Consider the following 26,752-nt stretch of genomic DNA (forward strand, 5'->3'; position numbering starts at 1 on the left):
GAATATCTCGATTTTCTGGTATTGATGATAAAAGGGGACTGTGACTTATTTTTAAGTTGAGTGTGGTTCCTTACTCCCTGCCCCTGTGACTGTTGTCTTATTTCTGAAGTATAAGTTGGAGATAGCATTTGGTGTAATCCTTTTAGGATTCCTCTGTTTCCATCCATGGGTTGTGCTGTCCTACTTGTAGCAACTAGTAGGAAAATGGGAGCGCTGATCCCTTCTGTTTTTATGGGCTAAAATACACACGTAAACTCGTTATACCATCTGGACTAATTTCATTGACCAAATCCCATTAGAAGAAAACCAGACTATGTAGAAACACAAAATGCAAATAACCACATATGTTCTTTGTAACGTGGCTAACTTGCTGCTGTTCCCTGAGCTTCCTCTGCAAGACGTCCCAACTCACTCAGTGGTCAGGTCAGAAGTCAGGCTGTTGCCCTAGCCAGGGCCAAGAGGAGCTGGGATGTGATGTCCTAGGTAAAGGGTAGGGCTGGTCAGGAGTCCCCTGTGAGGGGCAGCATTTCCCAGGGTAAGCTGCTTTGAAAAAGAATCAGAGCCTCCTGACTGCTCTTGGCTCCTAAATACATTTTTTTTTTTTTCAGGAATATGTTGAGTTAAATAACTGAGTTTTTGGGCATATTACCAATGCTGCATCTGCCACTGGAATGCTGGGCTACTTTAAAAGGAGTTCCACAGAGATGGAATTAACAGCTGGGCTAAAAAAAATCTGTTTTTCACATCCTTTCCCCTGCTACTCCAAACCTGCCGAAACATGTGACTCACAGCCATTTTGCAGGCTTAATGGTATCTCCAAGCAGCTTACCACAGTGATGAGTTCCTGGCCCACCCGCTCTTTTGCAAGGAGCAGGATGGTCTGTGCCTCATTGTTGTAAGAATTCCTCGATTGAGATGTGGCTACTTGTGGAGATCCCACCACTGACATCCATGCCCCCAGTGAAGATGACCCAGATACCACCTTGTGGCGAGCCCTAGGATGTTGGTCATCTTCACTCATAAATGTCACCATCTTTGTCCTCAATGCTGGCAGTTTTGTAAGAATCCAAGATTGGAGGCTTTCTATGCCTGGGGTGAGGCAAATTGATTAATGACTGTGGGAGGAGGGTGGAGGGTACACAAGCCATCTGTCATTGCTAGCCTTCTTCTGTGGAGAATAGGGCCATGATTTCCAAGTGTCCTTCACTAACTTAAGCTGGGGGGGAAAAAAACTATAAAGGCTACAGATATAAATCTGAATGGCATATTGTACATGTAGAAATTTGTGGTGTTCACTTTTTATCAGAACTAAATCCGGATTCTGGGGCTGGAGGACAGATAAAGCAGAAGTTGTTAATGGTTACGAAGCAAAGGTAAAAGGAAACTCTTAAAATAAGATTTAATATAGCTATTTAGCTTCTATGCAAATGAGGAGTCTGTTCCCATTTTTTTTCATGCATCTGTGCCATGGAGATGCTCTGGGGAATGAGAACTGTCTAATGTGTCTCACTTGGATTTTTGATTTTGTCTTATTTGACTTTCAGAAAATGGGATAGCATGTGCTGAGGAGGTCTGTAGCTATGCCAAAGAGAAATAATATTGTAGAGAAATGAGTACGGGTACCAGTTATTTAAAAAAAGAGGAAGGATTAGACTTCACATGTGTTCAAATATTGTGTAGTAGCTTATGAGTCTTGTTTTTGTTAAATCAGCCTAATTGTAATCAGCATGCTCACAGCCCATTTGCATGACATCAGTGCATTTAAAACATAGTTGTAATAGTGGAGACGATTGTCAATCCAGTCATCTGGCATTTTGTCAGCTGGAAAGCTCTGTTTCCTGGCCTTTCCTCAGTCCCGCAGTACAACAGGGATTGATGGCTTTCAGTGATGGAGCCCAGTGCTGCAGGGTCCTCTGGTGGCCTCTGAGTGAGCAAAGAAAGCTTACGTCATGCTCATCAAGATACATTCAGAAGCGATCATCCTGATGCTGAGTGTATTTTCTGCAGCTTTGAATGTTGGGGCTCCTCATGTGGCATGTAGAGAGAATTCTCTGTTAACTGCTGTTACATTTGATTTTCCAGACCACCATATTCTCCAGTCATCCTTGATAACAGAGCATTTACTCTAGCTGTTAGAATAATTTTTGTCAATGCACAGAATGCCTTTTAAATAGTGATTTGCTAGTTTTCTCTAAAGCTCATAGGTCTAGAGAACCTTGTGTTCATTCCTTTCCCTTCTGCCCAGCTGTCTGAGTCATACTAGTATTATAAGATTACTAGCAGAGGCCGGGCGCGGTGGCTCACACCTGTAATCCCAGCACCTTGGGAGGCCAAGGTGGGCAGATAGCTTGAGGCCAGGAGTTTGAGACCGGCCTGGCCAATATGATGAAACCCTGTCTTTAGTAAAAATACAAAAATTAACCAGTCATGGTAGCACACGCCTGTAATCCCAGCTACTCTGGAGGCTGAGGGACAAGAATTGCTTAAACCCAGGAGGTGGAGGCTGCAGTGAGCTGAGATCATGCCACTACACTCCAGCCTGGGTAACAGAGGGAGACTCTGTCTCAAAAAAAAAAAAGATTACCAGCAGAAGTACAGGATCCTCCCGATTTGGGTACCTTAATTTAATAGAAACCCAGGTGGGTAGATTGCAGGACATTTGTTTGAGACTGTTTAGCTACAGTAGGGCAAGCAGGAAGATGCAGCCTGTCACTGCTAACTCCTCGGTAGTAAAACTGTCAAACATGGGAAGTAACTGCTGATGCATTTTTCAGTTGATAGGTTATATATTTTCTCTGAAGGATCCTCATGATTGTTAACCATTTCTCATTTTTATTTTGCTGGATTTTTTTTGTTTGTTTGTATGTTTTGCTTCAGCATTCTTGCTTTTGCTGTGCTTATTTTTGGAGTTTTGATTCCCTCTCTCACTGTTTTCTTTTGCATACTTCTCTCAGGTTTACACAGTAAACAATGTGAATGTGATCACCAAAATACGCACAGAACATCTGACTGAGGAGGAAAAGAAGAGATATAAAGGTAATCACCATCATCCTACCATCTACTGTTTTGTCGTTTTTTACACCTAGAGGGAACTCTTTACTGGCTCTGTTAAGTTTAGGGTTAATGTGATTGGGACTGGTTAATCCTAACCCTAATTTACTAACTGCTACTTTTTTTGTATTTTTGAGATGGAGTCTAGCCCTGTCACCCAGGCTGGAGTACAAAGGCTCAATCTTGGCTCACTGCTACCTCCACTTCCCAGGTTCAAGAGATTCTCCTGCCTCAGCCTCCCGAGTAGCTGAGATTACAGGCACCTATCACCACGCCCAGCTAATTTTTTGTATTTTTAGTAGAGACGGGGGTTTCACCATGTTGGCCAGGCTGGTCTCGAACTCCTGACATCAGGTGATCCACCTGCCTCGGCCTCCCAAAGTGCTGGGATTATAGGCATGAGCCACCGTGCCCAGCCCCTAACTTCTTTTTTATAAGAATTTCCTGGCCAAGTGCAGTGGCTCACACCTATAATCCCAGCATTTTGGGAGGCCAAGGTGGGTGGATCACTTGAGCCCAGGAGTTTGAGACCAGCCTGGCCAATATGGTGAAACCCTGTCTCTACTAAAAATATAAAAACTAACCAGGCATGGTGGCACACTCCTATAGTGCCAGCTACTGAGGAGGCTGAGGCAGGAAAAGTGCTTGAACCCCAAAGGCAGAGGTTGCATTGAGCCAAGATTATCCCACTGCACTCCATCCTGGGCAATAGAGCTAGACTCTGTTTCAAAAAAAAAAGAAAAGAAAAAAGGATTTCCTTACTCTGACTCATTCTCGGAGGTGTTTCCCCATAGTTGGCCTCAGCTGTAATTAGAACTATTCATGAGGGCTTGTTTATGTGTTATCAAAAACAGTTGTTGAACTCAGCCAAAAAATGAGATAAGGATATTTGAGAATATATATCATAGTAATGAGTGATTTAGTCCAAATTATTATGATGAAAGATTTGAACAGAACTTGAGCTCTGAGCAAAAACGTTGCCAGTATGTGGTTGCCACATCCCAGCCCCACCAGCAATGTGACCTTGTGAAATTACTTCTGCTCTGTGCCTGTTTCTTCAGCAGTGAAATGCAGGTGATACCCAATCTTCCTTAGAGATATTGAGAGAATTAGATGAGTTACAACGTGCAAGCCTTTAGAATGGCACCTGCAGTATGTGGTAAGCATACAGTAATTGTTCACTAGCACCACCACCACCACCACCATTGCCCATACTCCACTTTGACAGATGAGGAAACCGAGGCCCAGAACACATGGGTATCGAGTGCCCAAAGTGGGATTGGAATCCAGGTCTGGCTCACTTCAAAATGTGGACTCTTCTCGTTATTCTGCTTTACTTCTTACAGCTGTTCATCTAGTTTAGAGATCCTCAGGAAAAGCACCCTATAAAGGATAAATTAGCTTACGGTTATTGTGAATGATTTGATCAGCCAGTCTGTAATTGCATTTCCTAATGCAGGTAGCTTGGACTAGAAACTTTAAGGAAGAACTTTTTTTATAGCCGCAAGTAAGATATAATATTAGACTTAAAACATCCCCCCTCTTTGCAGCTGACAGGAACCCGCTGGAATCTTTGCTGGGAACTGTGGAACACCAGTTTGGTGCTCAAGGGGTAAGTTGAAGCAGTGAGTCTTCAGTGCAGTTAAATGAAAGGAAACAACATGTCTGTGCCAGGGGTGGCATTTAGTGGATCCTGAACAGTCCACTCTGAAAAGGCTGATAATCCCAAGCTGGAATTTGAGATACTCTTTTGGAAGAGAATCAGATGAATGAATCTTTGCAAATAAATAAAGATTTTAGAGGCGGGGTAGTGATTATAGAAATCAGGTGCTTTCCCTCTTATTCATTATAAACAAGGGGCCTCTTTATAGAAATGGAACTTAAAAAGGATTCAGGACTTGATACTGCAACAGAGCACCTTGACAAATATTTTCTTACTTGATGTTCACAGTAACTATATGAACTTGGTACAATGGATGTCCCTACGGGTCAGAAAAATGAAATTGCCTTTGCACTGTCAAATCTAGACAGTGAAACAGCTAGAACTTAAACTCCAAGTTTTCCAAGTCTCATGTACTTTCAGATATTTGTCTCTCTTTTTTTTCTTTGCTATAATCAGGGGACAAAAATTCAAAGGAGAGTAGAGAAATATTTTTAAGTGAAGTAATCCATTAGACTTGCCTTTAGTTTGGTAATACCCTCATAGATTTTCTTGTTCCATGCAAAATTAGTTAGTGAGTAGAACTTCCTGGTCTGCAGCTGGTTAACATGTCCACTCAGACACTGAGTGCCATAGGCCTTCACTTGTGAACATCATTTGGCATTTCTGACTCTCCTAAGTTCTGGCTCAGCAGGACCTCACCACGGAATGTGCTACTGCAAACAACCCCACAGCCATCACACCTGACGAGTACTTCAATGAAGAGTTTGATCTGAAAGAAAGGGATATTGGAAGGCCGAAAGAGCTGACCATTAGAACACAAAAGTAAGAGACGTTCAGCTGCCATTTTCAACCTATGTATGTTTCAGAGGTTGTGCTGTTTTATGGTGTTACGTTTGATCATTCCTCTGCCCCTTTTTATAAAAAATAATTTAGGGCCGGGCGCGGTGGCTTACGCCTGTAATCCCAGCACTTTGGGAGGCCGAGGCGGGTGGATCACGAGGTCAAGAGATTGAGACCATCCTGGTCAACATGGTGAGACTCCGTCTCTACTAAAAATACAAAAATTAGCTGGGCACGGTGGCGCATGCCTGTAATTTCAGCTACTCAGGAGGCTGAGGCAGGAGAATTGCCTGAACCCAGGAGGCAGAGATTGCGGTGAGCCGAGATCACGCCATTGCACTTCAGCCTGGGTAACGAGCGAAACTCCGTCTCAAAAAAAAAAAAAAAAAAAATTTAAAATTCCTTTGCCATCAAAGCTAACTGTAGATTGCCACGTTATTAGCTCTTTTCCAAATAGAATATAGATTGGATGTAAGAATTCCTTTTTTTTAAAATTGCCAACAAGCTTCAGCTGATCAAATTCAAATGAAACTATTTCCAGCAGCTGTCATTTCTTCATACCTGCTATCAATTAAGGCTGTGATAGCAGCAGGTTGTCATGCAAGTCACTTGCCTTGAGTGCCAGATTTTAGGGTAATGAGAATTCCTTGTGGCCCTAGACATTCGACCCTTAATAGGTCTGAATTAAGAGATGACTGGGAAGGGTGTGGAGTGAGGCTGCTGTTGTCTAGCCTACTGCATAGCAGTAATCTCCCTTTTCCCATCTGGTGGAGATGGCCTCAGTCTTTTTCTCGGTTGAATTCTGCAGGTTTAAAGCAATGCTGTGGATGTGTGAAGAGTTTCCCCTCTCTCTCGTGGAGCAGGTCATTCCCATAATTGACCTAATGGCGCGAACTAGTGCTCATTTTGCAAGACTGAGAGATTTCATCAAATTGGAATTCCCACCTGGATTTCCTGTCAAAATAGGTACTGCTAAATAAATTTCAGCAACACTTGGAGGTCTGCCCATGTATGTGGGTGGCAGGATGCTTCAGAGAATTGGAGTGCTTTAGGTCAAAGTACCTTATAGACATAATGGAGGAGCTCAGAATTCTCCTGTGGTTTAATTTGACCTAAAGAAGTGTCGTGATGGGTGGTTCATTTTGCATATCAAAATCAAGAGATCTCTGACCATCAGTTCTATCTGCAAATGGTGCTGAAAGGTGTAAAAAGGCATAAAAACATGACAGTCATTGTTTTAATGTCAAACCTTATTTCAGTGAGACTTCATATTAGATAATTATTTGAGAAAGACAGTTGACACCAAGATCCTTTGATACATAAGTATGATCTGTGTCCCAAGCTGGTATACATAATGCAATATATGTCTATATTATACATACTATTCATGAACAATATTAATTTTGGATAGTTGTATGTTCATGATACTTGAATCCTGGCTCAATCACTTACCGTGATCTAGGAGAAAATATGTAATTCTTTCTCTCTCATTTTTTTTTTTCTTTCGAGACACAGTCTTGCTCTGCCACCCAGGCTGGAATGCAGTGGTGCAATCGTGACTCACTGCAACCTCTGCCTCCTGGGTTCAAGTGATTCTCCTACTTCAGCCTCCCGAGTACCTGGGATTACTGACATGCACCATCATGCCCAGCTAATTTTTGTATTTTTAGTAGAGACAGGGTTTTATCATGTAGGTCAGGCTGATCTCAAACTCCTGACCTAATGATCCACCCGCCTCAGCCTCCGAAAGTGCTGGGATTACAGGCATCAGCCACTGCGCCCAGCCAAAAATACGTTAACTCTCAACCTCGGTTTTTGGAGAGGGCTATTATGAGGCATAAATAAAATCATACTTACCAAACTGCTTAGCATATGGTAAGGATTTAGTAAATTATAACTATTATTGTTATTCTCAGTAAAGTTTACTTACAAAAGTTTTTATTTTGTTAGAAATTCCCTTGTTTCATGTCTTAAATGCACGGATTACATTTGGAAATGTTAATGGCTGTAGCACTGCTGAAGAATCTGTATCTCAAAATGTGGAAGGGACCCAGGCTGATTCAGGTAAGAATAAATAAATAAATAAAAAGTTGAGTTTTGTGATTTGAAAAAAATAATCGTCATATTCATAATTCACTCTGAGGCTGGACTATCCGAGGGAGTAGATGTCTGCTGGATGAAAGAAAATTTCAGATTTTGTTTAGATTAAGCAAAAACATGTAGAATATGTATGATCCTAGTTATATTAAAAAGACAAGATGTTCTTAAAAATCAGCTTTATTGAGGTGTAGAAATAAAATGCTCTCATTTTAAGTGTGACAGTTGAATGCATTTTTTTTTGAAAACAGAGTCTTTCTCTGTCACCCTGGCTGGAGTGCAGTGGCATGATCGTGGCTCACTACAGCCTCTGTCTCCCAGGCTCAAGCGATTTTCCTGCCTAGCCTCCCAAGTAGCTGGGAATACAGGTGTGTGCCATCATGCCTGGCTGATTTTTGTATTTTTAGTAGAGACTGGGTTTCACCATGTTGGCCAGGCTGGTCTGGAACTCCTGACCTCAAGTAATCTGCTCACTTTGGCTTCCCAAAGTGCTGGTGTCAGCCACCATACCCAGCCGCGGTTTGACAAATGCATCTATGTAACCACCACCACAATCAAGATAGACAGCATTTCCATCTGCCCCCAAATTTCCTTATGCTCCTTCGCCATCCATACGATTCATATGTTTATATGCAATTGTAAATGCACTTATTTTTTAGATTTCATTTTCTAGTTAGTATATAGGAATATAATTGAGTTTTGTATTTTGACCTTGAATCTTTTTTAAAAAATTTTTAATCTTTTTCCTTGCACAATTGCATGGCCAGGATTGACCTTATTTATCTTGTAATATGGCTGAATTTACTTGTCTTACACTTTTTTGTAGATTTCTTAGAATTTCTTACATATGTGGTCATGTTGTCTATTAATAAAATTTTACTTTTTACTTTCCAATCGTTAAGCTTTTGATTTCTTTTTATTTCCTTATTGCACTGGCTAGGACTTCTAGTACAATGTTGAATAAGAGTAGTAAGAATGGCTGTCCTTGTCTTGTTCCTGCTTCTATGGGAGGAAGGATTGTTGTGCTATTAGGTATGACGATAGCTGTGTAGGTTTTTTTGTAAATGTCTCTTACTAGTTGGAGGACAATATTCTCTTATATTCCTAGTTTGCTGAGAGTTACTGCCATTTTTAAGTATTGATTTTGTGAGATGCTTTTTTGCAACTATGGTCCTTTGTTTTTCCCCTGTAGTCTACCAGTAGGAGGAATTAAAAGATAGCATTTTAATGTATATAAATTAAGGCTTGAAATAAAAACAATTAAACTCAACAATAATATACAACCTTACATTCCCATATGGCAATAAAGTTGGGTGATCTGTGTTCATGAAGTTGCACAGGTAAGGAACACTCATGCACTTTTGGCAGGAAGAAGAAATTGGTATAGTTCCTTGAAGAAAACATTTGGCATTACTGTGTAAACTGAAGATATGTATGACCTAACAATTCTGAGATGTGTACCCCAAAGAAACTTATGCACATGAGCATCAGGAGACCCTGATATTGGGCAGCAGCATCCATTCATAACAACAGAAACCTGGAAATGACCCAAATGTCCTGAGATGATAGAATGTGCTATTGTGCTCTATTAATACAACAGATTAACATATAGTACTGAAAATAAACATTTATAGCTGTATGTGTCTAAACTGTTGGATTTCAAAAACTTAATGTTGAATGAAGAAAATCCAATTTGAACAATAAATTCCATATGATTCCATTTATGTAGAGTTCACAAACAGGCTAATGCAAACTATTAGGATGATGTGGCAAACTCCAGAGAAGAGCGAGGCAGTGAAAACACTATTTGAATTATGTGTTTACCTCTGGAGAGGAAGAAGGGGATGTTGTTAACAAGGGATGTGCCTGCGGTATGGTATTAATAGTGCTGTGTGTCCGAGGGTAGGTAGAGGGCACATAGGCATTTGTTGTATTATCATTTTTCTTTTAAGTGTTTAGATATTTTATATATACTGTCTTTTATATATTTACCATATATCTTCATGCAAAAGGAAGAAACACATCAGTGTGACTGTGCATATGTGTTTAGGGGGAGAAATCTTCACTTTTCATTTTACAGTCTTGTGTATTTTTTTATGACTATGTATTCATTTTTTTTCCACTAAATCAAGACAAAAAGAAAAAAGCTGTATTCTGGCACTTTTTTCTGTCATGCTTCCTCAGAATCCCTCATATAATAGTAAGCCTTGATTATTATAATTTTGAACCTTTCTTTTCTTTCTAATGTAAAACATGTTTGCAAAAAGTTGGAGTGGAGATGTATTGTAATTGACTCAGACACTGGACAGTTGCCTTTTGTGTTTCAGCCTCCCATGTCACCAACTTTGAGGTTGATCAATCTGTGTTTGAAATTCCTGAATCTTACTACGTTCAAGACAATGGCAGAAATGTGCATTTACAAGATGAAGATTACGAGATAATGCAGTTTGCCATCCAGCAAAGTCTGCTGGAGTCCAGCAGGAGCCAGGTGTGTTTATCAGAATAAATGGCAGGGCTTGGGAGGTCTTACCCTATGGGTTAGCCTCAGTGTTTGGCTAATCCGAAAGACTTATTCTAAATATCAAGTTTGACACATTCACGGTATTTGCATAGATTATACTTTATACCTCTGGTCTTGCAAAAGCTTGTTATGTAAGAAGAGACCATCTACGTAATCCCAGTCAGCACCATTCACAAGATGTCTTCAGGCAGACTTTCCTTTCCCTCATATTCATGTACATAGCTTGTAATTCTGTACTTTTCTAGATCTGCTTTATCATCTAGTACGCAGTAAATTCACGCTGATTCACACTATCATATTTTTCCTGGAGGATTATCTATGTGTTAGTAGTCTCAGATGAAGGTAGTAAGTTGGATTTGAATCCCACTCCCTCCACAAAGAGTACCATCTCCCTGAGCTCTCTCTGGGTCTATAGTGAAATAGAAAGCGAAAGATGGGATAGACCTGTGTAAGCAGAGGCATGTGTGTGTGTATTTGTGTGTATGTGTGTATGGTCTCCCTATGCTACATGTGTGTGTGTATGTGTGTGTGGTTAGTCTCCCTATGCTGTGTGTGTGTGTGTGTGTGTGTGTGTGTGGTCTTCCTATGCTGCCTGTGCATGTGCGTGTGTGTATGTGTGTGTGATCAGTTTCCCTATGGTGTGTGTGTGTGTGTGAGTGAGTGAGTGTGTGTGATTAGTCTCTCTGTTGCCCAAGTTGGAGTGCAGTTGCTGTTTAAAGGCATGATTATAGTGCACCCTCAAACTCCTGGGTTCAACAGATCCTCCCACCTCGGCCTCCCAAGTAGCTGGGACTAAAGTCACACACCACGGCGCCCAGTAGAACAGTTGCCTTTTATTGTTGTATGTGGTTCTCCCTCCACATCTCTCCTTCCTGGGACAGTCCAAGGCTTGAGGTCCTCCTCCCCTAACATCAACTCCTTCCATCGCCTCCCTTCCATGGCTCCTGGCTCTACTAGGGTAGAGTCTGGTCTGCCTCCAGCACCCTTTGGTGTGTCCTGGATTCCTGCAGTCCATATATTTGTTAATTGGCTTTTTCTTTCCTTCCATTCTTCATTCAGATGTTTGCAGAGTACGTGCTCTGTGCCAGACTCTGTGCCAGGTGCTGGGAATTCTCTTGGGAAGCAGCCCCTGCCCTCCTCACCGGGCTGCTGCTTTGAAAACAGTACTCACACTCCAGCATCCTCACTGGCTCAAGCTTACAGCTTTCTGGTTTTATTCCTGAGTCTCAGTGCTTGTGTAATGTGAATCTACCTTCTCCACTTACCCCACCACCACCATGGCCCTATTCTGAGACCTATTCAGTTTTCCAAGGCTGCTAAGCTGAGGGTCTGACCCCAAAGCAAGCGTGTTTCCTTTGGGAGGCCTCCTGGGAGAAGACCCACCCCTGGACATCACTGTCAGCCTGGTATGCTTTTCCTTTCCCCATGTAAGTGAACTTAGCTCCCCCTGCCAGCTCCCGAGTAGCTACATAAACCTTGTTGACCATAAGTTTTAACAAGGGGAATAGCCAAAGTCAAAGACTAGCACTATTGAATTGTGTCTTCTTATTGCCCTAGAAGAATTACTGGCTGGATGCAGTGGCTCATGCCTATAATCCCAGCACTTTGGGAGGCTGAGGTGGGAGGATTGACTGACACCAGGAGTTTGAGACCAGCCTGGGCAATATAGAGAGATCCTATCTTTACCCAAAAAAAAATTTTTTTTTCATTTTTGAGATAGAATGTCATTCTTCTTGCCCAGGCTGGAGTGCAGTGGCACAATATTGGCTCACTGCAACCCCTGCCTCCCTGGTTCAAGTGATTCTTCTGTCTCAGCCTCCCAAGTAGCTAGGATTACAGGTGCCCACCACCACACCTGGCTAATTTTTGTATTTTTAGTAGCAACAGGGTTTCACCATGTTGGCCAGGCTGATCTGAAACTCCTGTCCTCAAGTGATCTGCCCACCTTGGCTTCCCAAACTGTTGGGTTGAGGTGTGAGCCACCATGCCCAGCCTCTACCAAAAATTTTTTAAAACTGAGTATGGTGGTGTGCACCTGTATTCCCAACTAGTCAGAGGGCTGAGGTGGGAGGATTTCTTGTGCCCAGGAGGTCAAGGCTGCAGTGAGCTACAGTCATACTGCTACACTTGAGCCTGGACAAGAGTGCGACCCTATCTCTAAAAAAATCCAAAAACCTGCTTTGGTCACTTGAACTTTGCCCAAGGTTAGCTGTGGTTTTGTTTTTCGTTGTGTATATCTTCCACGTGGGTTAGCTATATTTAATAGATTGATTTTGTAGAAAGAATGAAAAGGTTGTGGCTGTGAATTAGGCTGTGGCATGTTACTAACTGCCACTTGGGTGTTGTTTTTGAGGTAATCCAAGTCCCTGTTAATTTTTCACACAGCACTATCAATAATGGACATGGAAAGACTTTTAATTTGGTTCTTGCTGCCATCGTTTCCTTCCCAGAGTGGCACCAATTTCTCCTAAGACATATTCATGTCTGTCACATTTGTCTTTGCCAGGAACTTTCAGGACCAGCTTCGAATGGAGGGATCAGCCAGACAAATACCTATGACGCCCAGTATGAGAGGTGATTGACTGACACGACTCTGGGTTAAACCAGGGTGGACACAGGCACTCAGCAGGCGGGCAGACGTATGGCACTGTATGTTTGGTCCCCAGGCAGATGCATGGTGCCACACACTGGCAGGAAAGACTAGAAAAGTGTTGGCTCTCGTACTTCCTCTTGTGGCAATTACTCATTATAATAAACTTGCTGGACTCTTGATTACAAGTTTCCAGGAATGGGAGATAGAATTGCTGACTGGTTCACAGGTCAATGCCACTGGGGAAAGGTACTGAGTCAGTGTTTTTTGATTGGTTTGATCTTCTGTGAAGGATGTATGATCACTGGGCCTAGATGTCCTCAGTGGGAAGTTTATGTAATTGTAAAGATAAAGAAGTTTGGGGGAACAGCTCCAGAGATTACAGGAAAAACTGCAAGGATTCATTTTACAATGACTTTTCTTATACTTTAGGGGTCTATGAGAGCCTGTTGATGAAGAACCCGAGTTTTGCTTTAAAACAGATTCAAGTTTAATTCCCAGCCCTATCACTTACTGGTTGGGTGGTCTTGGGCAGGAGAGTGGGGTTTCTTACCTGTACACAGTACCTATACCCCCAGAGTTATGTGGGATTTAATGGCATCATGCATATTAAATGCCTGTCACAGTGTGCCCTTGGTAAGCAGTTAAGAAATGTAGTTGTTGCTGCCACGATGATGATGATAGTAGTGACTCTCCCTTTTTTCCTGTTTTCCAACCCAGGGCCATCCAGGAGAGCCTCCTCAGCAGCACAGAAGGCCTGTGCCCCAGCGCCCTGAGCGAGACAAGCGGTTTTGATAACGACTTGCAGCTGGCCATGGAGCTCTCTGCCAAAGAGCTGGAGGAATGGGAGCTCCGGCTCCAGGAGGAAGAGGCTGAGCTCCAGCAGGTCTTACAGCTATCACTCACTGACAAATAGACCTTTTGGTCCATGGGCTACACAAAGCAGAAGCTCTGGGCTGTCACAGATGCTGTGTCAACCAGGGCCCTGGGGCCAAGGGCCTGTACCTCGAATGCTTGCAGCAGACAACAGCTGCCCCTTCTTTATGCAGAGGTGCAGAACCAGGGACTTCCAGGCCCATCCAGGCTGCTCCCTGAGGTGGAGAAGGGACCAGGGATTGCAGGCCCCATCTCCAGGCTAAGGGGAGGAGAGCATTGTCACTTTCCATTAGCTATATTGGCTTGCAGGTCACATTTTTACTACCAGCTTTAGACAAAACCCTAATCCCCGTAGGTTTGTAGATAAATTTTTATCAAAACAAGTTATTGCAGAGTCAGGGTGCTTTTATAAATGAGAGCAGCAGCAGCCTTTGTGGAGTGTGGTCTATGAGAATTGGAGACACTTCTTTACTGTTCACCAAAGAAATGGGTAATCTGTGCTGATCTACTCTTTACCTTTTTACAGGGTTTCTAGGACATTGTCATTATTCTTCCTTCATCTCCATCTGATTCCATTCCTTCCACACCTAGCTAAAGTTAGAGGAGATACATATAGGATCTATTTTAGATTATTATTAACTATTTGCATCAAATTAGATACACAAATGGCCATGGATGTTGCCTTAGCCTTAAACATTAACTAATAGTTTCACATCACCTCACTGCATGCATCAGGGGATCGGATTTGAATTTGTAAAGGCAATTCTTTTGAGAGCAGGATTCTCCAGGTTAAATCAAAGGCAGCTAATCCTGTCCCTGAAGGAGCAACTAGGGGAAACTGAGGCTTATTCTTGAAGTAGGCAAGATGGCCAAATATTGGAACACACAGAACCAAACCAGGTGTGTTCTACTCCGGCACGAGTGAAGGCTTTCCTCGTAGACACCTAGGAAGAGCCCACTGCATGCCCTAGACTCACTCCAGAGCAAGGATGGACTTGCAGCCAGAAGGGAGCTGAAAACAACGGCACTCCAGGGCTCTTAATTCAAAAGGGAAAATGATGATTCCATGTTGCTTTTTAGAGTTCAAATCAACATCCTTTCTGGATAAATATATTTTTTAAGAGAATCTTTTTATTATTTGTAAAAGGTATAAAAACAACTACTCCCATCAGTAGCAATAAAAGGTTATACATTTTAACCTGATTTTCTCAGGCCTTTTTTAGATACCTTTAGTAGTTAAGTCTCTTTTGTCAAACCCTCCTGTAAATAACCATCGTAGTATAGCGCAACATACAGAAAGAACCCTGGGGATACAGCTGAGGGCACTGCTCACTGTGGCCCGTGTATTCATTCCCACAGGCTGCACTGAAATAACTTGGTAAACAATACCCTCCTCCATTTTGTGTCTGTTTCCTCTGTTGTGCTTCTTTGGGGATAGGAAGAGAAACGTAAAGTACTGTTCCAGTTAACGTCTGTATCATACAGTTAGTATTGCCAGTGAAACGTCCTAGATACAGAGGATTGTGCTTTTAATTCCATTTCATCATCTGCCTTTTTTTTTTTTTTGTCATGGTCTGACCAAAATTCCTTCTCTGCACATGAGGCCAGTATAGGCAACGTCATATTTATTTCAAATACACACTGTGGCTTTTGTTTATTTGGCATTTACTGTGAGCAGAGACACTTCTTAGAATGGCTGCAGCGAGGCCGTGTCCTTGGCTCACAAAGGTGACTCGTAGATAATTTCTGTGTTTGCATTCCACTGCTCTGCTCCCCAAGGTCCTTGCCTTTCTCCCCAGGAATTCACTTAAAAAGGGACTGAGCATTGTGTCAAACTGTTGCAGCGTTTTTCATATGTGTTCACTCTAAAAATGCAAATAAAGACTGCTTCCTTAGAGGGTGCTTCTACAATATTCCAGTCTTTGAGTCTTTTTTCATTTTTTCTAGTCACTGGATGTACCCACACTTCCTGTCAGTAGAACATTAAAATGCCTAACATCACTCAGTTCATCACTGCAAAGGTGGCATCCTCCTCCTGGCCTTCCTACCCAGGTTAACAGGCCTCCTGCTGCTCGTTTCAAATGGCAACTAAAAACAAGCCAGTGTCGGGCTATTTGGACACCTCTGTGGTCCTCTGGAGGTGAACTGGCTCTTGTGGGGTAAGGGAAGTCCAGCCAACATCAAAGCTCTGCATCAGTGCTCTCCCTTGAAGCCAGACTGCTTTGTGAGGCTGCTCCTAGACGTCCAGATGATAAGGCTTCTACCTCTTCCTATACCTAAACATGTTGGTATTAAAAACAACAAAGGTAGTGGCCAGTAGAAATGAATGGGTTCCAGAAACGAGGCTGTATTTCTGGGGAGATGCAAAGGGACTGCTTTGCTTTTGGGGGAAAGTAAAGATGAATACTTGAAGCCATAAGGACACTATGAAGAAAACCATTACTCTTTGAGGTCAAGAAGTGCAATGCCTATGGATTATTTAACTAAAAACTGAAAAGCTAAGCTTGAGTGCCCCAGTATCAACAGTAACTTTTTTTTTTTTCCTGAGATGGAGTTTCATTCTTGTTGCCCAGGCTGGAGTGCAATGGTGCCATCTTGGCTCACTGCAACCTCCTCCTTTCAGGTTCAAACGATTCTCCTGCCTCAGCCTCCCAAGTAGCTGGGGTTACAGGTGTGTGCCACCATGCCCATGTATTTTTTGTATTTTTAGTAGAGATGGGGTTTCACCATGTTGGCTAGGCTGGTCTCAAACTCCTGACTTCAGGTGATCCACCCACCTCGGCCCCCCAAAGTGCTGAGATGACAGGCGTGAGCCACCTCACCTGGCCAGAAACTTTAATTTAGCAACTTCTGCACCTTAGACCACTGCTAGGAACTAAGTTCCTAAGGCACTCTGCTCTATTAACAAGCTTGTCACACTGTACATAAATGTGGACTGTTAAGGAAGTGGGGAAATCTGTTCTAAATGACGGGAAAGGGAAGTTGTCACAACTGCCAGCTTGGTCGCACAGTCTCCTGCTGACCACAATGACCTCAAGGGAGATGAATTGGATGTGGACATTTCAAATGACTAGGTGGTGCAGTGAGTGATGGAGTTCAAAGTCCCACCCAGACCTCTGTCTAGAAATATGTGTAAGCCTGAGGTCCAGGTGGAAAAAAATACAACATACAAATGACTCCACAGCCCCTAAATCACAGGCAGCACTAGGAGACTTCTTAATCTCAACTTTAGGCCAGACAGGGTGGCTCACCCTGTAATCCCAGCACTTTGGGAGACCAAGGTGGGTGGTTCATCTGAGGTCAGGAGTTTGAGACCAGCCTGGCCAACAGGGTAAAACCCTGTCTCTAATAAAAATACAAAAAAATTACCTGGGCATGGTGGGTCATGCCTATAATCCCAGCTACTTGGGAGGCTGAGGCAGGAGAATCACTTGAACCCAGGAGGTGGAGGTTGCAGTGAGCCGAGACTGCACCATTGTACTCCAGCCTGGGCAACAAGAATCAAACTCCATCTCAAAAAAAAAAAAAAAAAAAAAATTTACACTTCACAGAGCTTCCTTAAGTGATTAGATCAAATTCAAACATCTGCATTTCAAACACTTGGGAAATAATTGGTGAACTAAAACAGTATATAGGATTTTACTTTAATTTTAATTGACATTTTGCTCAAAAGCACAGAACAGTGAACATTTCAATGGCTCAATGTTAGAAGATTACAAACAAAATCCTTAAGTTAAACAGTTACATCTTATTTCAGTTATTTCACATTAAATGCAGGTTGTTAAAATCAGTGCTGTGCTTGAATGAACACGAGCATTTCAATGTAATAACAAAATTAAATCTAGCACCTTAAAATAAATATTGACGACCACTCTGTAAGTATGAAAGTATCATTTCAATAAGAGGAAAAATTCCAGTTCACCAACAGTGCAAACTAATAGCAGCATTTTCAAAGCTGAGATGAAATTTGTGTAAACACACACCGGCCCGCACAGTGGACATGCATTTCTGTTGGCTGGGCCCTCCCCACCCAGGGATAAACAGACCGCCTGCTGAGCCTTTTAGATTCCAAATCTGAAAAGTTACCTCAAGTTTCAGACCATGGGCTAGAAAGACTCAAAGGCAGGGCAAGGGGGATTAATGTGTCTGAGCAGGATAGAGTCCTTTTTGTGAGGGACCAACCTGGTAACATTTCCAGTCCAACCTCAGAGGCTTCCAGGCCAAAGGTGCATGTAGTAACAGGTCTACCTGATGTGACTCTGCCTTCAGGGGGAGGACCTGAGTGCAGGGCTGGATACAGAGAAACGAGGGCCCAAGTTCCTCGCAGCTGACACCACTTTGCAACCAGCACATTCCAGGCCAACTCAGGTGAGAAAAAACATCTGTGATTCTTAACCCGTTGTGACCAAATGGTTCTTAAATAGAGAAGGTCTACATTGTAAGTCTCCCTCTTATTAACATTTTCAAGCATTAATGGTTAGTTCTTTCCAGTGTGGTTCTCACAGGGACTCACAAGGTTACCATGTTTTCTTTCTAATGAACACTCCATCTTTACACGGACCTTTGGAGCTTTCAGGCCTTGCTTTTAACAAGTACAGTCAGACAGAAAAAGGAACACTGAGAAGCAAACTGAGGGGCCAATTATTTGCACAACAGTGTTAGGAAAAATAATTGCTAGTAGATACTCTCTTCTAAATCATTTAGCATTTACCAACTGTCCAGACCAAAGGTCATTTCCAGGTAGGAAAGTTTTGATTCCAACTTCTCCACTGGCCCATGTGCAACACAACTTATCCTATTCCCAAATACTCATTGAAGAACTTGTTTGTCTGGGGGTCACCGACGCCGAATGGGCTTGTAGACACAAAATGCCATAAGGATGACAGTCACCAGCAGGATGCTGAAAATGGTTCCCATCAACACTGCAAAGGGAAAACAGGTTACTTCCAAATGGCAGCCCCAGGTCATCCACTTACTGTCAATGATTGATCAAATGCCACTTGCTGCCAGGCACTGTGTCAGGTGCTGTACAAACAGCTGTATACAGACCCTCTCTCCAGGTGTCTCCATCTATTGTCACAAGAGAAACATACAGGTGAGAGCATTTTACACAGCTTGATATACTGTGAAAAAAAAAAGTAATGCTGGGGATGGAGATGGTGGGCAGCAGGAGGTGGGATGGTCAGGAAGCATCCGAGGAGACTCTCAAGCTGAGACAGGCCGGGTGCAATGGCTCATGCCTGTAATCCCAGTACTTTGGGAGGCCTAGGTGGGTGGATCACTTGAAGTCAGAAGTTCAAGAACAGCCTGGCCAACGTGGTGAAACGCCAGTTCTACACAAAAATTCTTCAGGCACAGTGGCATGCGCCTGTAGCCCCAGCTATGCAGGAGGCTGAGGCATGTGAATTGCTTGAACCCAGGAGGTGGAGGTAGCAGTGAGCCGAGATTGCACCTCTGGGCCACAAAGTGACACATCTTAAAAACAAAAAAACAAGCTGAGCCTTTATAAGTGAAGCTCTGCAGGGAGCTCACTGCAGGCCCAAGGATCAGCTGAGGAAGGGCCTTGAGGCCTGAATCAGCCCAATACACTCAGTGAACAGAAAGGAGGCAACCAGGCAAGGAGTGCGGGAAGAGAGGCAGGAAATCAAGCTGGAGAGGAAGGCTGGGGCCAGTCTGTGCAGGGCCTTGGAGACCATGAAGGAAACAGAAATTTTAAGTTTAAAGAGAAGCCATTCCGGGGGGTTGTAGGCAAAAGAATAACATCCTCTGGTTTAGTAAAAAAAAAAAAAAAAAAAGATCCCTCTGCATTTTGTGTGGAAAATTGTCTGATTACAGAGGGACAAGAGAGCAGGAAACCCAACTACGTCTTTAAAGCCATTAATAAAGATCTGGGGATTCATTCAAGTATTTCAGTCCCAAGATGAGTCTTGACAAGGGCCTTTTGACCAGAGAAGCAACTAACTCACAAATCTGTTATGTTTTTAAGACTAAATTTCACACCTGAAATTTTCAAGGTACTCAGGTGAGAAATAGGAACTACAATTGATTACACAAGTTGAGCCCTGGTGGTACAGGATAAGGAACTGGGCTTTAAACTACTATATAACAAAAAGAAAAAATAAATAAAGTACTAACGTAACCAGCAAGCTGTCAGAGGTTTATTCAATAGCAGCAGTGTTATGCAGTCTTGTTTCTTTGACTATCTCAGCAATCTTGGGAAGCATTCAAAACAAACAAATGTACACTAATGTGTGTTTGTGGGGACACCAGGTTCCAGACCAGGGTTGTTCTTCAGCTTCATTACTGTTCTTCTGAAAAACCAAGATTTGACCATAGTTTTACTTAAATCAGTAACTGTGTTGTATCTGTGATCCCCCTTTCCCTACCCTCCATGCTTAAACCAGTTATTACTTTAAAACTGACTATATAGAAAAGTCATCTTTTTTTGGTGAGTGAGGGGGAGGAAGGAAGAAGGTGACAAAGACAGCATGTCATAACTCCAAAGGCCAGAAGTAATTTTAAGATCTTTGTCGAACAAAATCTACAACCTACATGAACTAAATGTCGTGTCTCAAAATAGCCCTTGTTAAATAAATATCTGCCCTAATTTCCAAAAGTCTTGAATTCTGAATTTCTAAGGTTTGGACTACAATTGAACTTAAAGTTCAATTTATAAAATTTCATTTAAATAAACCATTTTTTTGTATTTTGCATTTTGGAAGCGCTCTAAAAAAATTTTTAAACTCCCTTTGAAGAATCCTCTTCACCGAAAAAAACAAACAAAAAACCTCCCAAAGCAGGAATGCAGAAGGCTGAATTGGGGGATGGAAATCTACCTTTAAGAAATAAAAATGGCTGGGCACAGTGGCTCACACTTGTAATCCCAGCACAGGCCGGGATGGGTGGATCACCGGAGGATGGGAGTTAGAGACCAGTCTGGCCAACATGGCGAAACCCCATATCTATTAAAAATACAAAAATTGCCAGGCACAGTGGCTCACACCTGTAATCCCAGCACTTTGGGAGGCTGAGGCGGGCAAATCACAAGGTCAAGAGATCGAGACCATCCTGGCCAACATGGTGAAACCCTGTCTCTACTAAAAAACACAAAAATTAGCTGGGCGTGGTAGCATGTGCCTGTAGTCCCAGCTACTCAGGAGGCTGAGGCAGGAGAATTGCTTGAACCTGGGAAGCGGAGGTTGCAGCAAGCTGAGATTGTGCCACTGCACTCTAGCCTGGTGCCTGGTGACAAAGCAAGACTCTGTCTCAAAAAAAAAAAAAAAAAAAGCCGGGCACAGTGGCAGGCACCTATAATCCCAACTACTTGGGAGGCTAAGGCAAGAGAATCACTTGAACCTGGAAGCAGGAGGTTGCAGTGAGCTGAGATTACATCATTGCACTCCAGCCTGGGCAACAGAGTGAGACTCCATATCAAAAAATAAAATAAAATAAAAATAAAATTTGAAAAGGAGCTGATCACTCTGGTTGTCCATAAAAAATAAATAAATAAATAAAAAGGAGCTTACAACCATGAGTTGTTAGGCAACCAATGGCCATGCACGTGGGGACTGATCAGTTCTCCCACTAGTCATCCTTTCACTTCTCGCTATACTTTGCACGCACTGACAGTTGGCTGAATGGCAGGCCCAGGCAGAACCTTAAAGGACTGTTTTAGGCCGGGAGCGGTGGCTCTTGCCTGTAATCCCAGCACTTTAAGAGGCCGAGGCAGGCAGATCACAAGGTCAAGAGATTGAGACCATTCTGGCCAACATGGTTAAGCCCCATCTCTACTAAAAATACAAAAATTAGCTGGGCATGATGGTGTGCACCTGTAGTCCCAGTTACTTGGGAGGCTGAGGCAGGAGAATTGCTTGAACCCGGGAGGCAGAGGTTGCAGTGAGTTCAAGACCAGCCTGACCAACATGGTGAAATGCCGCCTCTACTAAAAACACAAAAATCAGCTGGGCATGGTGGCACATGCCTGTAATCCCAGCTACTCGTGAGGCTAAGGCACAAGAATTGCTTGAACCCAGGAGGCGGAGGTTGCAGGGCACTGAGATCATGATGTTGCACTCCAGCCTGGGGAATAAGAGCAAAACTCTGTAGTGAAAAAAGAAAACAAAAAACAAAAAACACGACTGTACAGGATTATCTATGACAGCATTTCTCAAACTATCTACGGCAAAGAAATAGTTTTTATAATTTCTAGTCTGTCTCAGACCACTACAAAGCCCTACTGTGCATGACTAATAACCAGCTCCCTTCATCTGCAAAGCATTCCAGTTCAGAGACACCTAGAACTGGTCTCTTAAGTTCTTGGATATTGCAACAATGTCAAACTGTTAAGTTTCAAAACACTCAATTTCTGTAGTCATCTCTTTGCAGACAACACAGTTTGCAGACTCACACTGGTCTGCAGACTACCCTTTCATTAGTACTGTTCCACAGCAGTGGTTCTCAAATGGGGATCTGGCCTCCAGTGAACATTTGGCAACAACGTCTGGAGAGATTGTGACTAGCTTGATTGGGAGGGGGTGCTAATGGTATCGAAGGGCTGGAGATGCCGCCAAAGTTCTTATAGTGTTTAGGATAGTCCCTTTTGCCCTTTGAAATCATGTATTCAACATGTCGTAATATCCAGGTTGAGAAACCCTGTTCTGAAAGATCGAGTGGGATAATGTGTGGAAACTAGATATGTAGAGTGTGATGTGTAGACTGCTAGATAGAGAGGAAGGCGTAAACACATGGCAGACACTGAGTTCATGTAGAGCCGTGATAATCCAAAATGATACTAGTAGCTACTTTGTAGACATACAGATGTACCAAGGATATACAGTAGGAAGGGAAGGCTTTGGCAAAGGGCAGATTTATTGTGAAGTTTGCTGAGCTGTAAGTTCCAGAACTCCTTCCAAAGCCATGCACACACACTTATGTATGTAGTGTGTGTGTGTTGAAGATATCCTCCCGCAACTTATGTTTCAAGCCCCACCAAACAAGTTCTAATATCGGCCTCATCACTTCCTAGCTATGTAAGTTGGGGCAAATAACTTCACTTCTCTGAGCCTCATTTTCCTTATCTGAAAAATAGAGCTGCAAGGTCAGGTGCAGTGGCTCACACTTGTAATACTAACACCTTGGGAGGCCGAGGCGGGAGGATTGCTTTAGCCCATGAGTTTGAGACCAGCCTGGGCAATAAAATGAGACCCCCATCTCTATAAAAAGTAAACAACAACAACAAAATTAGCCGGGCGTAGTGGCGCCTGCCTGTAGTCCCAGCTACTCGCCTGGGAGGCTGAGGTAGGAGGATCACTTAAACCCAGGAAGCCGAGGCTGCAGTGAGCCAAGACCGTGCCACAGCACTCCAGCCTGGGCGACAGAGACCCTATCTTAAAAGAAAAAAAAAAACAGGGCTGCAAAATCATACCTTTCTCATTAAGTTACTGTGAGGCTCAAATGAATTCGCATATACAAAATGCTTAGCACAAGACATGGGATATAGGAAATGCTCAACAACTGTTAATTGTTTTTGCAACAAATACTGGCTCCTTTGGGAAAGAAGAGGGATGGGGTAAATGATGTGTCTAAGCCCACACAGCCAGAAAGGAGGGGACACAGACTGAGACCCAGGTCTCCCGACTGCACTTCTTTCATGAGCAACCAGCACATTCTGAGAGCCTACTGGACACCATGCCTTTGTAAAACGGGAAAAGCTCAGGCCTTCTGCCCAGGCTTTTGGAAGCGGGGTCTCGCGGCCCCCCGAGAGGCCTCAACTGCACCCCCCCTCCCAACCATTCCCCTACACTAATCCCTGTCCGCTCCGCACATGCCCGGCTCCAGCACCCGGGGCAAAACTCAGGCACTACCCGCCGCCCGCCAGCCCGAGGGCCGCTCACCCAGGTTCTGCCCGCGCAGCACCGCGTATGGCCGGCTCCGCTCCTGCGGATCCACGGGGCTCGGGGCCACTACTTGCTCCACCAGGAGGCTGCAGAGGCCAAGGCACAGCCACAGTAACGCAGGGCGCAGCATCTTCCCTAGCCCTGCAGAGGGAGAGAGGCCACTTCCGTTGCAAGCCCTGCCTCTGTCTCCTCCCAGGTCTCACTGCGTAGCTGCTACCGCCCTCCGGGCGCACGTCATTGCCATGGTAACTGTGCGACCTGTCTAAGTTCCGCTTCTGCCCAAGATTTGTTCCGGATTAAGTTCCTCCACAACCAATGTTTCCCTCGAACCAGCTTTCCGTTCGGATCAACTTTCCGTTTGTGCCAACGTTCCGCCACGATTAGCGTTCTGCTATGGTTAGCGTTCCTTCATCCATTGGGGTAGAGGTCTTGTAGGTCCATTTGGGGCCTATAGATTTTTTTACGAATCCATGCATTTTCTTAGTAAACCTTCGTTACAGGCCTGGAAAATAGATACTGTGTTTCTGTTGTACAAATGCCACCTGTTAAAAGGTGCGCACTGAATGAAGAGACCCCCCCTCAAAGAGGCTTTGTGTGAGTCAACATATTCACCTGGGTGCAGGTGGGCTGAGACTGAAAAGGGCGTCTGCCAAGGGCGGTGGGATAGGAGTTGGTTTTTATTGGTTTGGGGTGGGCAGTGGAAAGTTACAGTTTAGGGCGGTTTTTTGCGAGCTTGGAGGGGGTCTTAGGTTTTGGAGTTGCGAGGTTGATCAAAATCCGTTACAAAGTCCAATGGCCTTATCCATTAGGGTCCGAATAAGGAACCATGGAGAATGGCTCAAAGTTAAGTAGGCGCCGCAGGGGTTGATTATTTCTTCCACTTTTCATGGTCTTCCAGTCACTTTAGATTTTCCAGGAACTCATCTGGAGTGTCCGTGCAGATCACAGAGGTTAACATGGCGTCCATGGCACCGTCAGTCAACCTAAAAGACCTTACACCACCTTCCCAGGGAGGTTTTGCCCAGGTATCCTTTTCTAAAATTGCAACTCTCCCTTAATGTACATTCTCCCTACCCTCGTTCTCTTTCATTCCCCCCATTCACTTTAGACTCACCACCATTTACCTTATACATTTAATGTACATTTGACAATTTTCTGAGGACCTGCTGTGCCCTACCATGTAAAGTCCATGAGCACAGCAATTTTGTTCTTGCTCTCTGTTCCATCCAGAGACTGGAAGAGTAAGTAGCATATTCTATTCAGTGAGTGTTTGCTGTATATATGAGGAAACTGAGCTAAGGGTTTGTACCAACGCTACACACAAAAAGTGGCAGAGCTGGAATTTGACCCAAGCATAGTTCTGAATCTGGAGGCTTTACAACCTCACACATTGTCTCGCTTCCTGAAGGCTTGATTTGTAGTGGAATTAGTACCGTCTACCTCACAATAGATGTGCAATACAAATGTCAGAAGTGTGTGAACCAGAGCAAGTTCATCTTAAATGGGAGCTGAGTAAAATGAGGCAGAAACGTACTGGGCTGCATTCCCAGATGGTTAAAGCATTCTAAGTCACAGGATGAGATAGGAGGTCAGCACAAAATACAGGTCATAAAGACCTTGCTGATAAAACAGGTTGCAGTAAAGGAGTGGGCCAAAACCCACCAAAAACCAAAATGGTGACAAGAATGACCTGTGGTTATCCTCACTGCTACACTCCCACCAGTGCTATGACAGTTTATAAATGCCATGGCAATGTCAGAAAGTTCCCCTATATGGTCTAAAAAGGGGAGGCATGAATAATCTACCCCTTGTTTAGCATATCATCAATAAATAACCATAAAAATGTGCAACCAGCAGCCTTTGGGGGTGCTAAGTCTATGGAGTAGCCATTCTTTTATTCCTTTACTTTCTTTTCTTTTTTTCCTTTTTCTGAGACAGAGTCTTGCTCTGTTCCCCAGGCTGGAGTGTAGTGGTGGGATCTCAGTTCACTGCAACCTCTGCCTCCCGGATTCAAGCGATTCTCCTGCCTCAGCCTCCTGAGTAGTTGGGATTACAAACATGCGCCACCATACCTAACACCCAACTAATTTTTGTATTTTTAGTAGAGATGGGGGTTTGCCGTGTTGGCCAGGCTGGTCTCGAACTCCTAACCTCAGATGATCCACCCGCTTTGGCCTCCCAAAGTGCTGGGATTACAGGCGTGAGCCACCGTGCCCGGCCTATTCCCTTACTTTCTTAATAAACTTGCTTACACTTTGCACTGCGGATTTGCCCTGAATTCTTTCCTTCCCTAGATCCAAGAACCCTCTCTTGGGGTCTGGATCAGAACCCCTTTCCTGTAACATATTTCTGGCGACCACAAAAGGGACTATAGTGCAGAAACCCTGACCCAATGGCTATCTTTGGGTAAGTGTTGGGGTCTAGTAATACTACTAGGTGCTTGCCTGCAAAGGGAAGGTGTAATCTGCTGTGTTAAAGACACTGTGCACCAACTTCTTCACTCCGTTCTCCATGATCTCCTCCTTCACCTCTGCTATCTTTTTCGCCTTGTTGTGCACAGAACTGATGACAGGCTCTTTCCCCTGGAACAGCTTGTCACTCACCAGAGCAAAGCCAAATGGTAGACACAGGAAAGTATCAATGGGAGGCATAACACAGCGAGTTGGGAGGCGGGCTCTGCCGGCCACTTCCTTTCCAATCCTAGCTCTGCTGCATGACTTGCTTCTGTGTGACTCGTTTTTCCTCTCTGCCCAATTGGAAGCATAGTCATACCTACCTCATGGATTGTGAGGATCAAATGATATATGTCTGCAAGCTCCTTTGCCCAGTATCTGGTACACAGTGAGCACTTGCTAAAGGAAACCTACTGTCCCCAATCCCCTTCTTTAACATTGCTGAACACGGACCCTCATAGATAGGACAGCTTCTCAAGTCATAAAGTCCCACGCCAGTGTGTTCACCAGCTTTGCCTGGAGGTTCAATAACACATTAGCACCTTCCAGTCTGAGGCTGTGTCGGGTCCATTTTCAGAAACACCCACCAGCTTTATCAATAACATGGAAAATGGCGGCTACTTTCTCTCTCTCTCTCTCTTTTTATTCTAGAGAAAAGGCCTTTCTCTGTCGCCCAGGCTGGAGTGCAGTGGTGCGATCATAGCTCACTGCAGCCTCCAACTCCTAAGCTCAAGCTGATCCTCCCACCTCAGCCTCCTGAGTAGC

The 26,752-nt window shown here is 43.7% G+C and overlaps 2 protein-coding genes across 7 annotated transcripts in view; one reads left to right on the forward strand and one right to left on the reverse strand.

Moving 5' to 3' along the window:
• The window catches only part of ANKRD13A (ankyrin repeat domain 13A), a 44,844-nt gene extending 29,293 nt beyond the window's left edge, over positions 1-15,551 (forward strand). For 3 of the 6 annotated variants that reach the window (XM_078337242.1, XM_035257554.3, XM_009004604.5), the window contains exons 7-15: positions 1,307-1,373; positions 2,955-3,036; positions 4,602-4,663; positions 5,403-5,536; positions 6,363-6,520; positions 7,505-7,618; positions 9,979-10,139; positions 12,679-12,746; positions 13,483-15,551. In XM_078337242.1, coding sequence (XP_078193368.1) covers positions 1,307-1,373; positions 2,955-3,036; positions 4,602-4,663; positions 5,403-5,536; positions 6,363-6,520; positions 7,505-7,618; positions 9,979-10,139; positions 12,679-12,746; positions 13,483-13,678 — 1,042 coding nt within the window. In that variant the 3' untranslated portion in view covers positions 13,679-15,551. The remainder of the gene's footprint in view (positions 1-1,306; positions 1,374-2,954; positions 3,037-4,601; positions 4,664-5,402; positions 5,537-6,362; positions 6,521-7,504; positions 7,619-9,978; positions 10,140-12,678; positions 12,747-13,482) is intronic. The other 3 variants (XM_078337244.1, XM_078337243.1, XM_002752991.7) reach the window with 1 other exon arrangement.
• Positions 15,552-17,270: 1,719 nt separating this feature from the next.
• On the reverse strand, positions 17,271-23,691 carry C9H12orf76 (chromosome 9 C12orf76 homolog). The gene is made up of 2 exons (XM_054238839.2): positions 23,532-23,691; positions 17,271-18,560 (listed from the first exon to the last, which is right to left on the reverse strand). The coding sequence occupies exons 1-2, from the start codon at positions 23,662-23,664 to the stop codon at positions 18,475-18,477; spliced, it is 219 nt and encodes a 72-aa protein (XP_054094814.1). The 5' UTR covers positions 23,665-23,691; the 3' UTR covers positions 17,271-18,474.
• Positions 23,692-26,752: the final 3,061 nt, after the last annotated feature.

The sequence above is a fragment of the Callithrix jacchus genome, chromosome 9 (genome assembly GCF_049354715.1).
Source record: "Callithrix jacchus isolate 240 chromosome 9, calJac240_pri, whole genome shotgun sequence".
Classification (NCBI taxonomy): domain Eukaryota; kingdom Metazoa; phylum Chordata; class Mammalia; order Primates; family Cebidae; genus Callithrix; species Callithrix jacchus.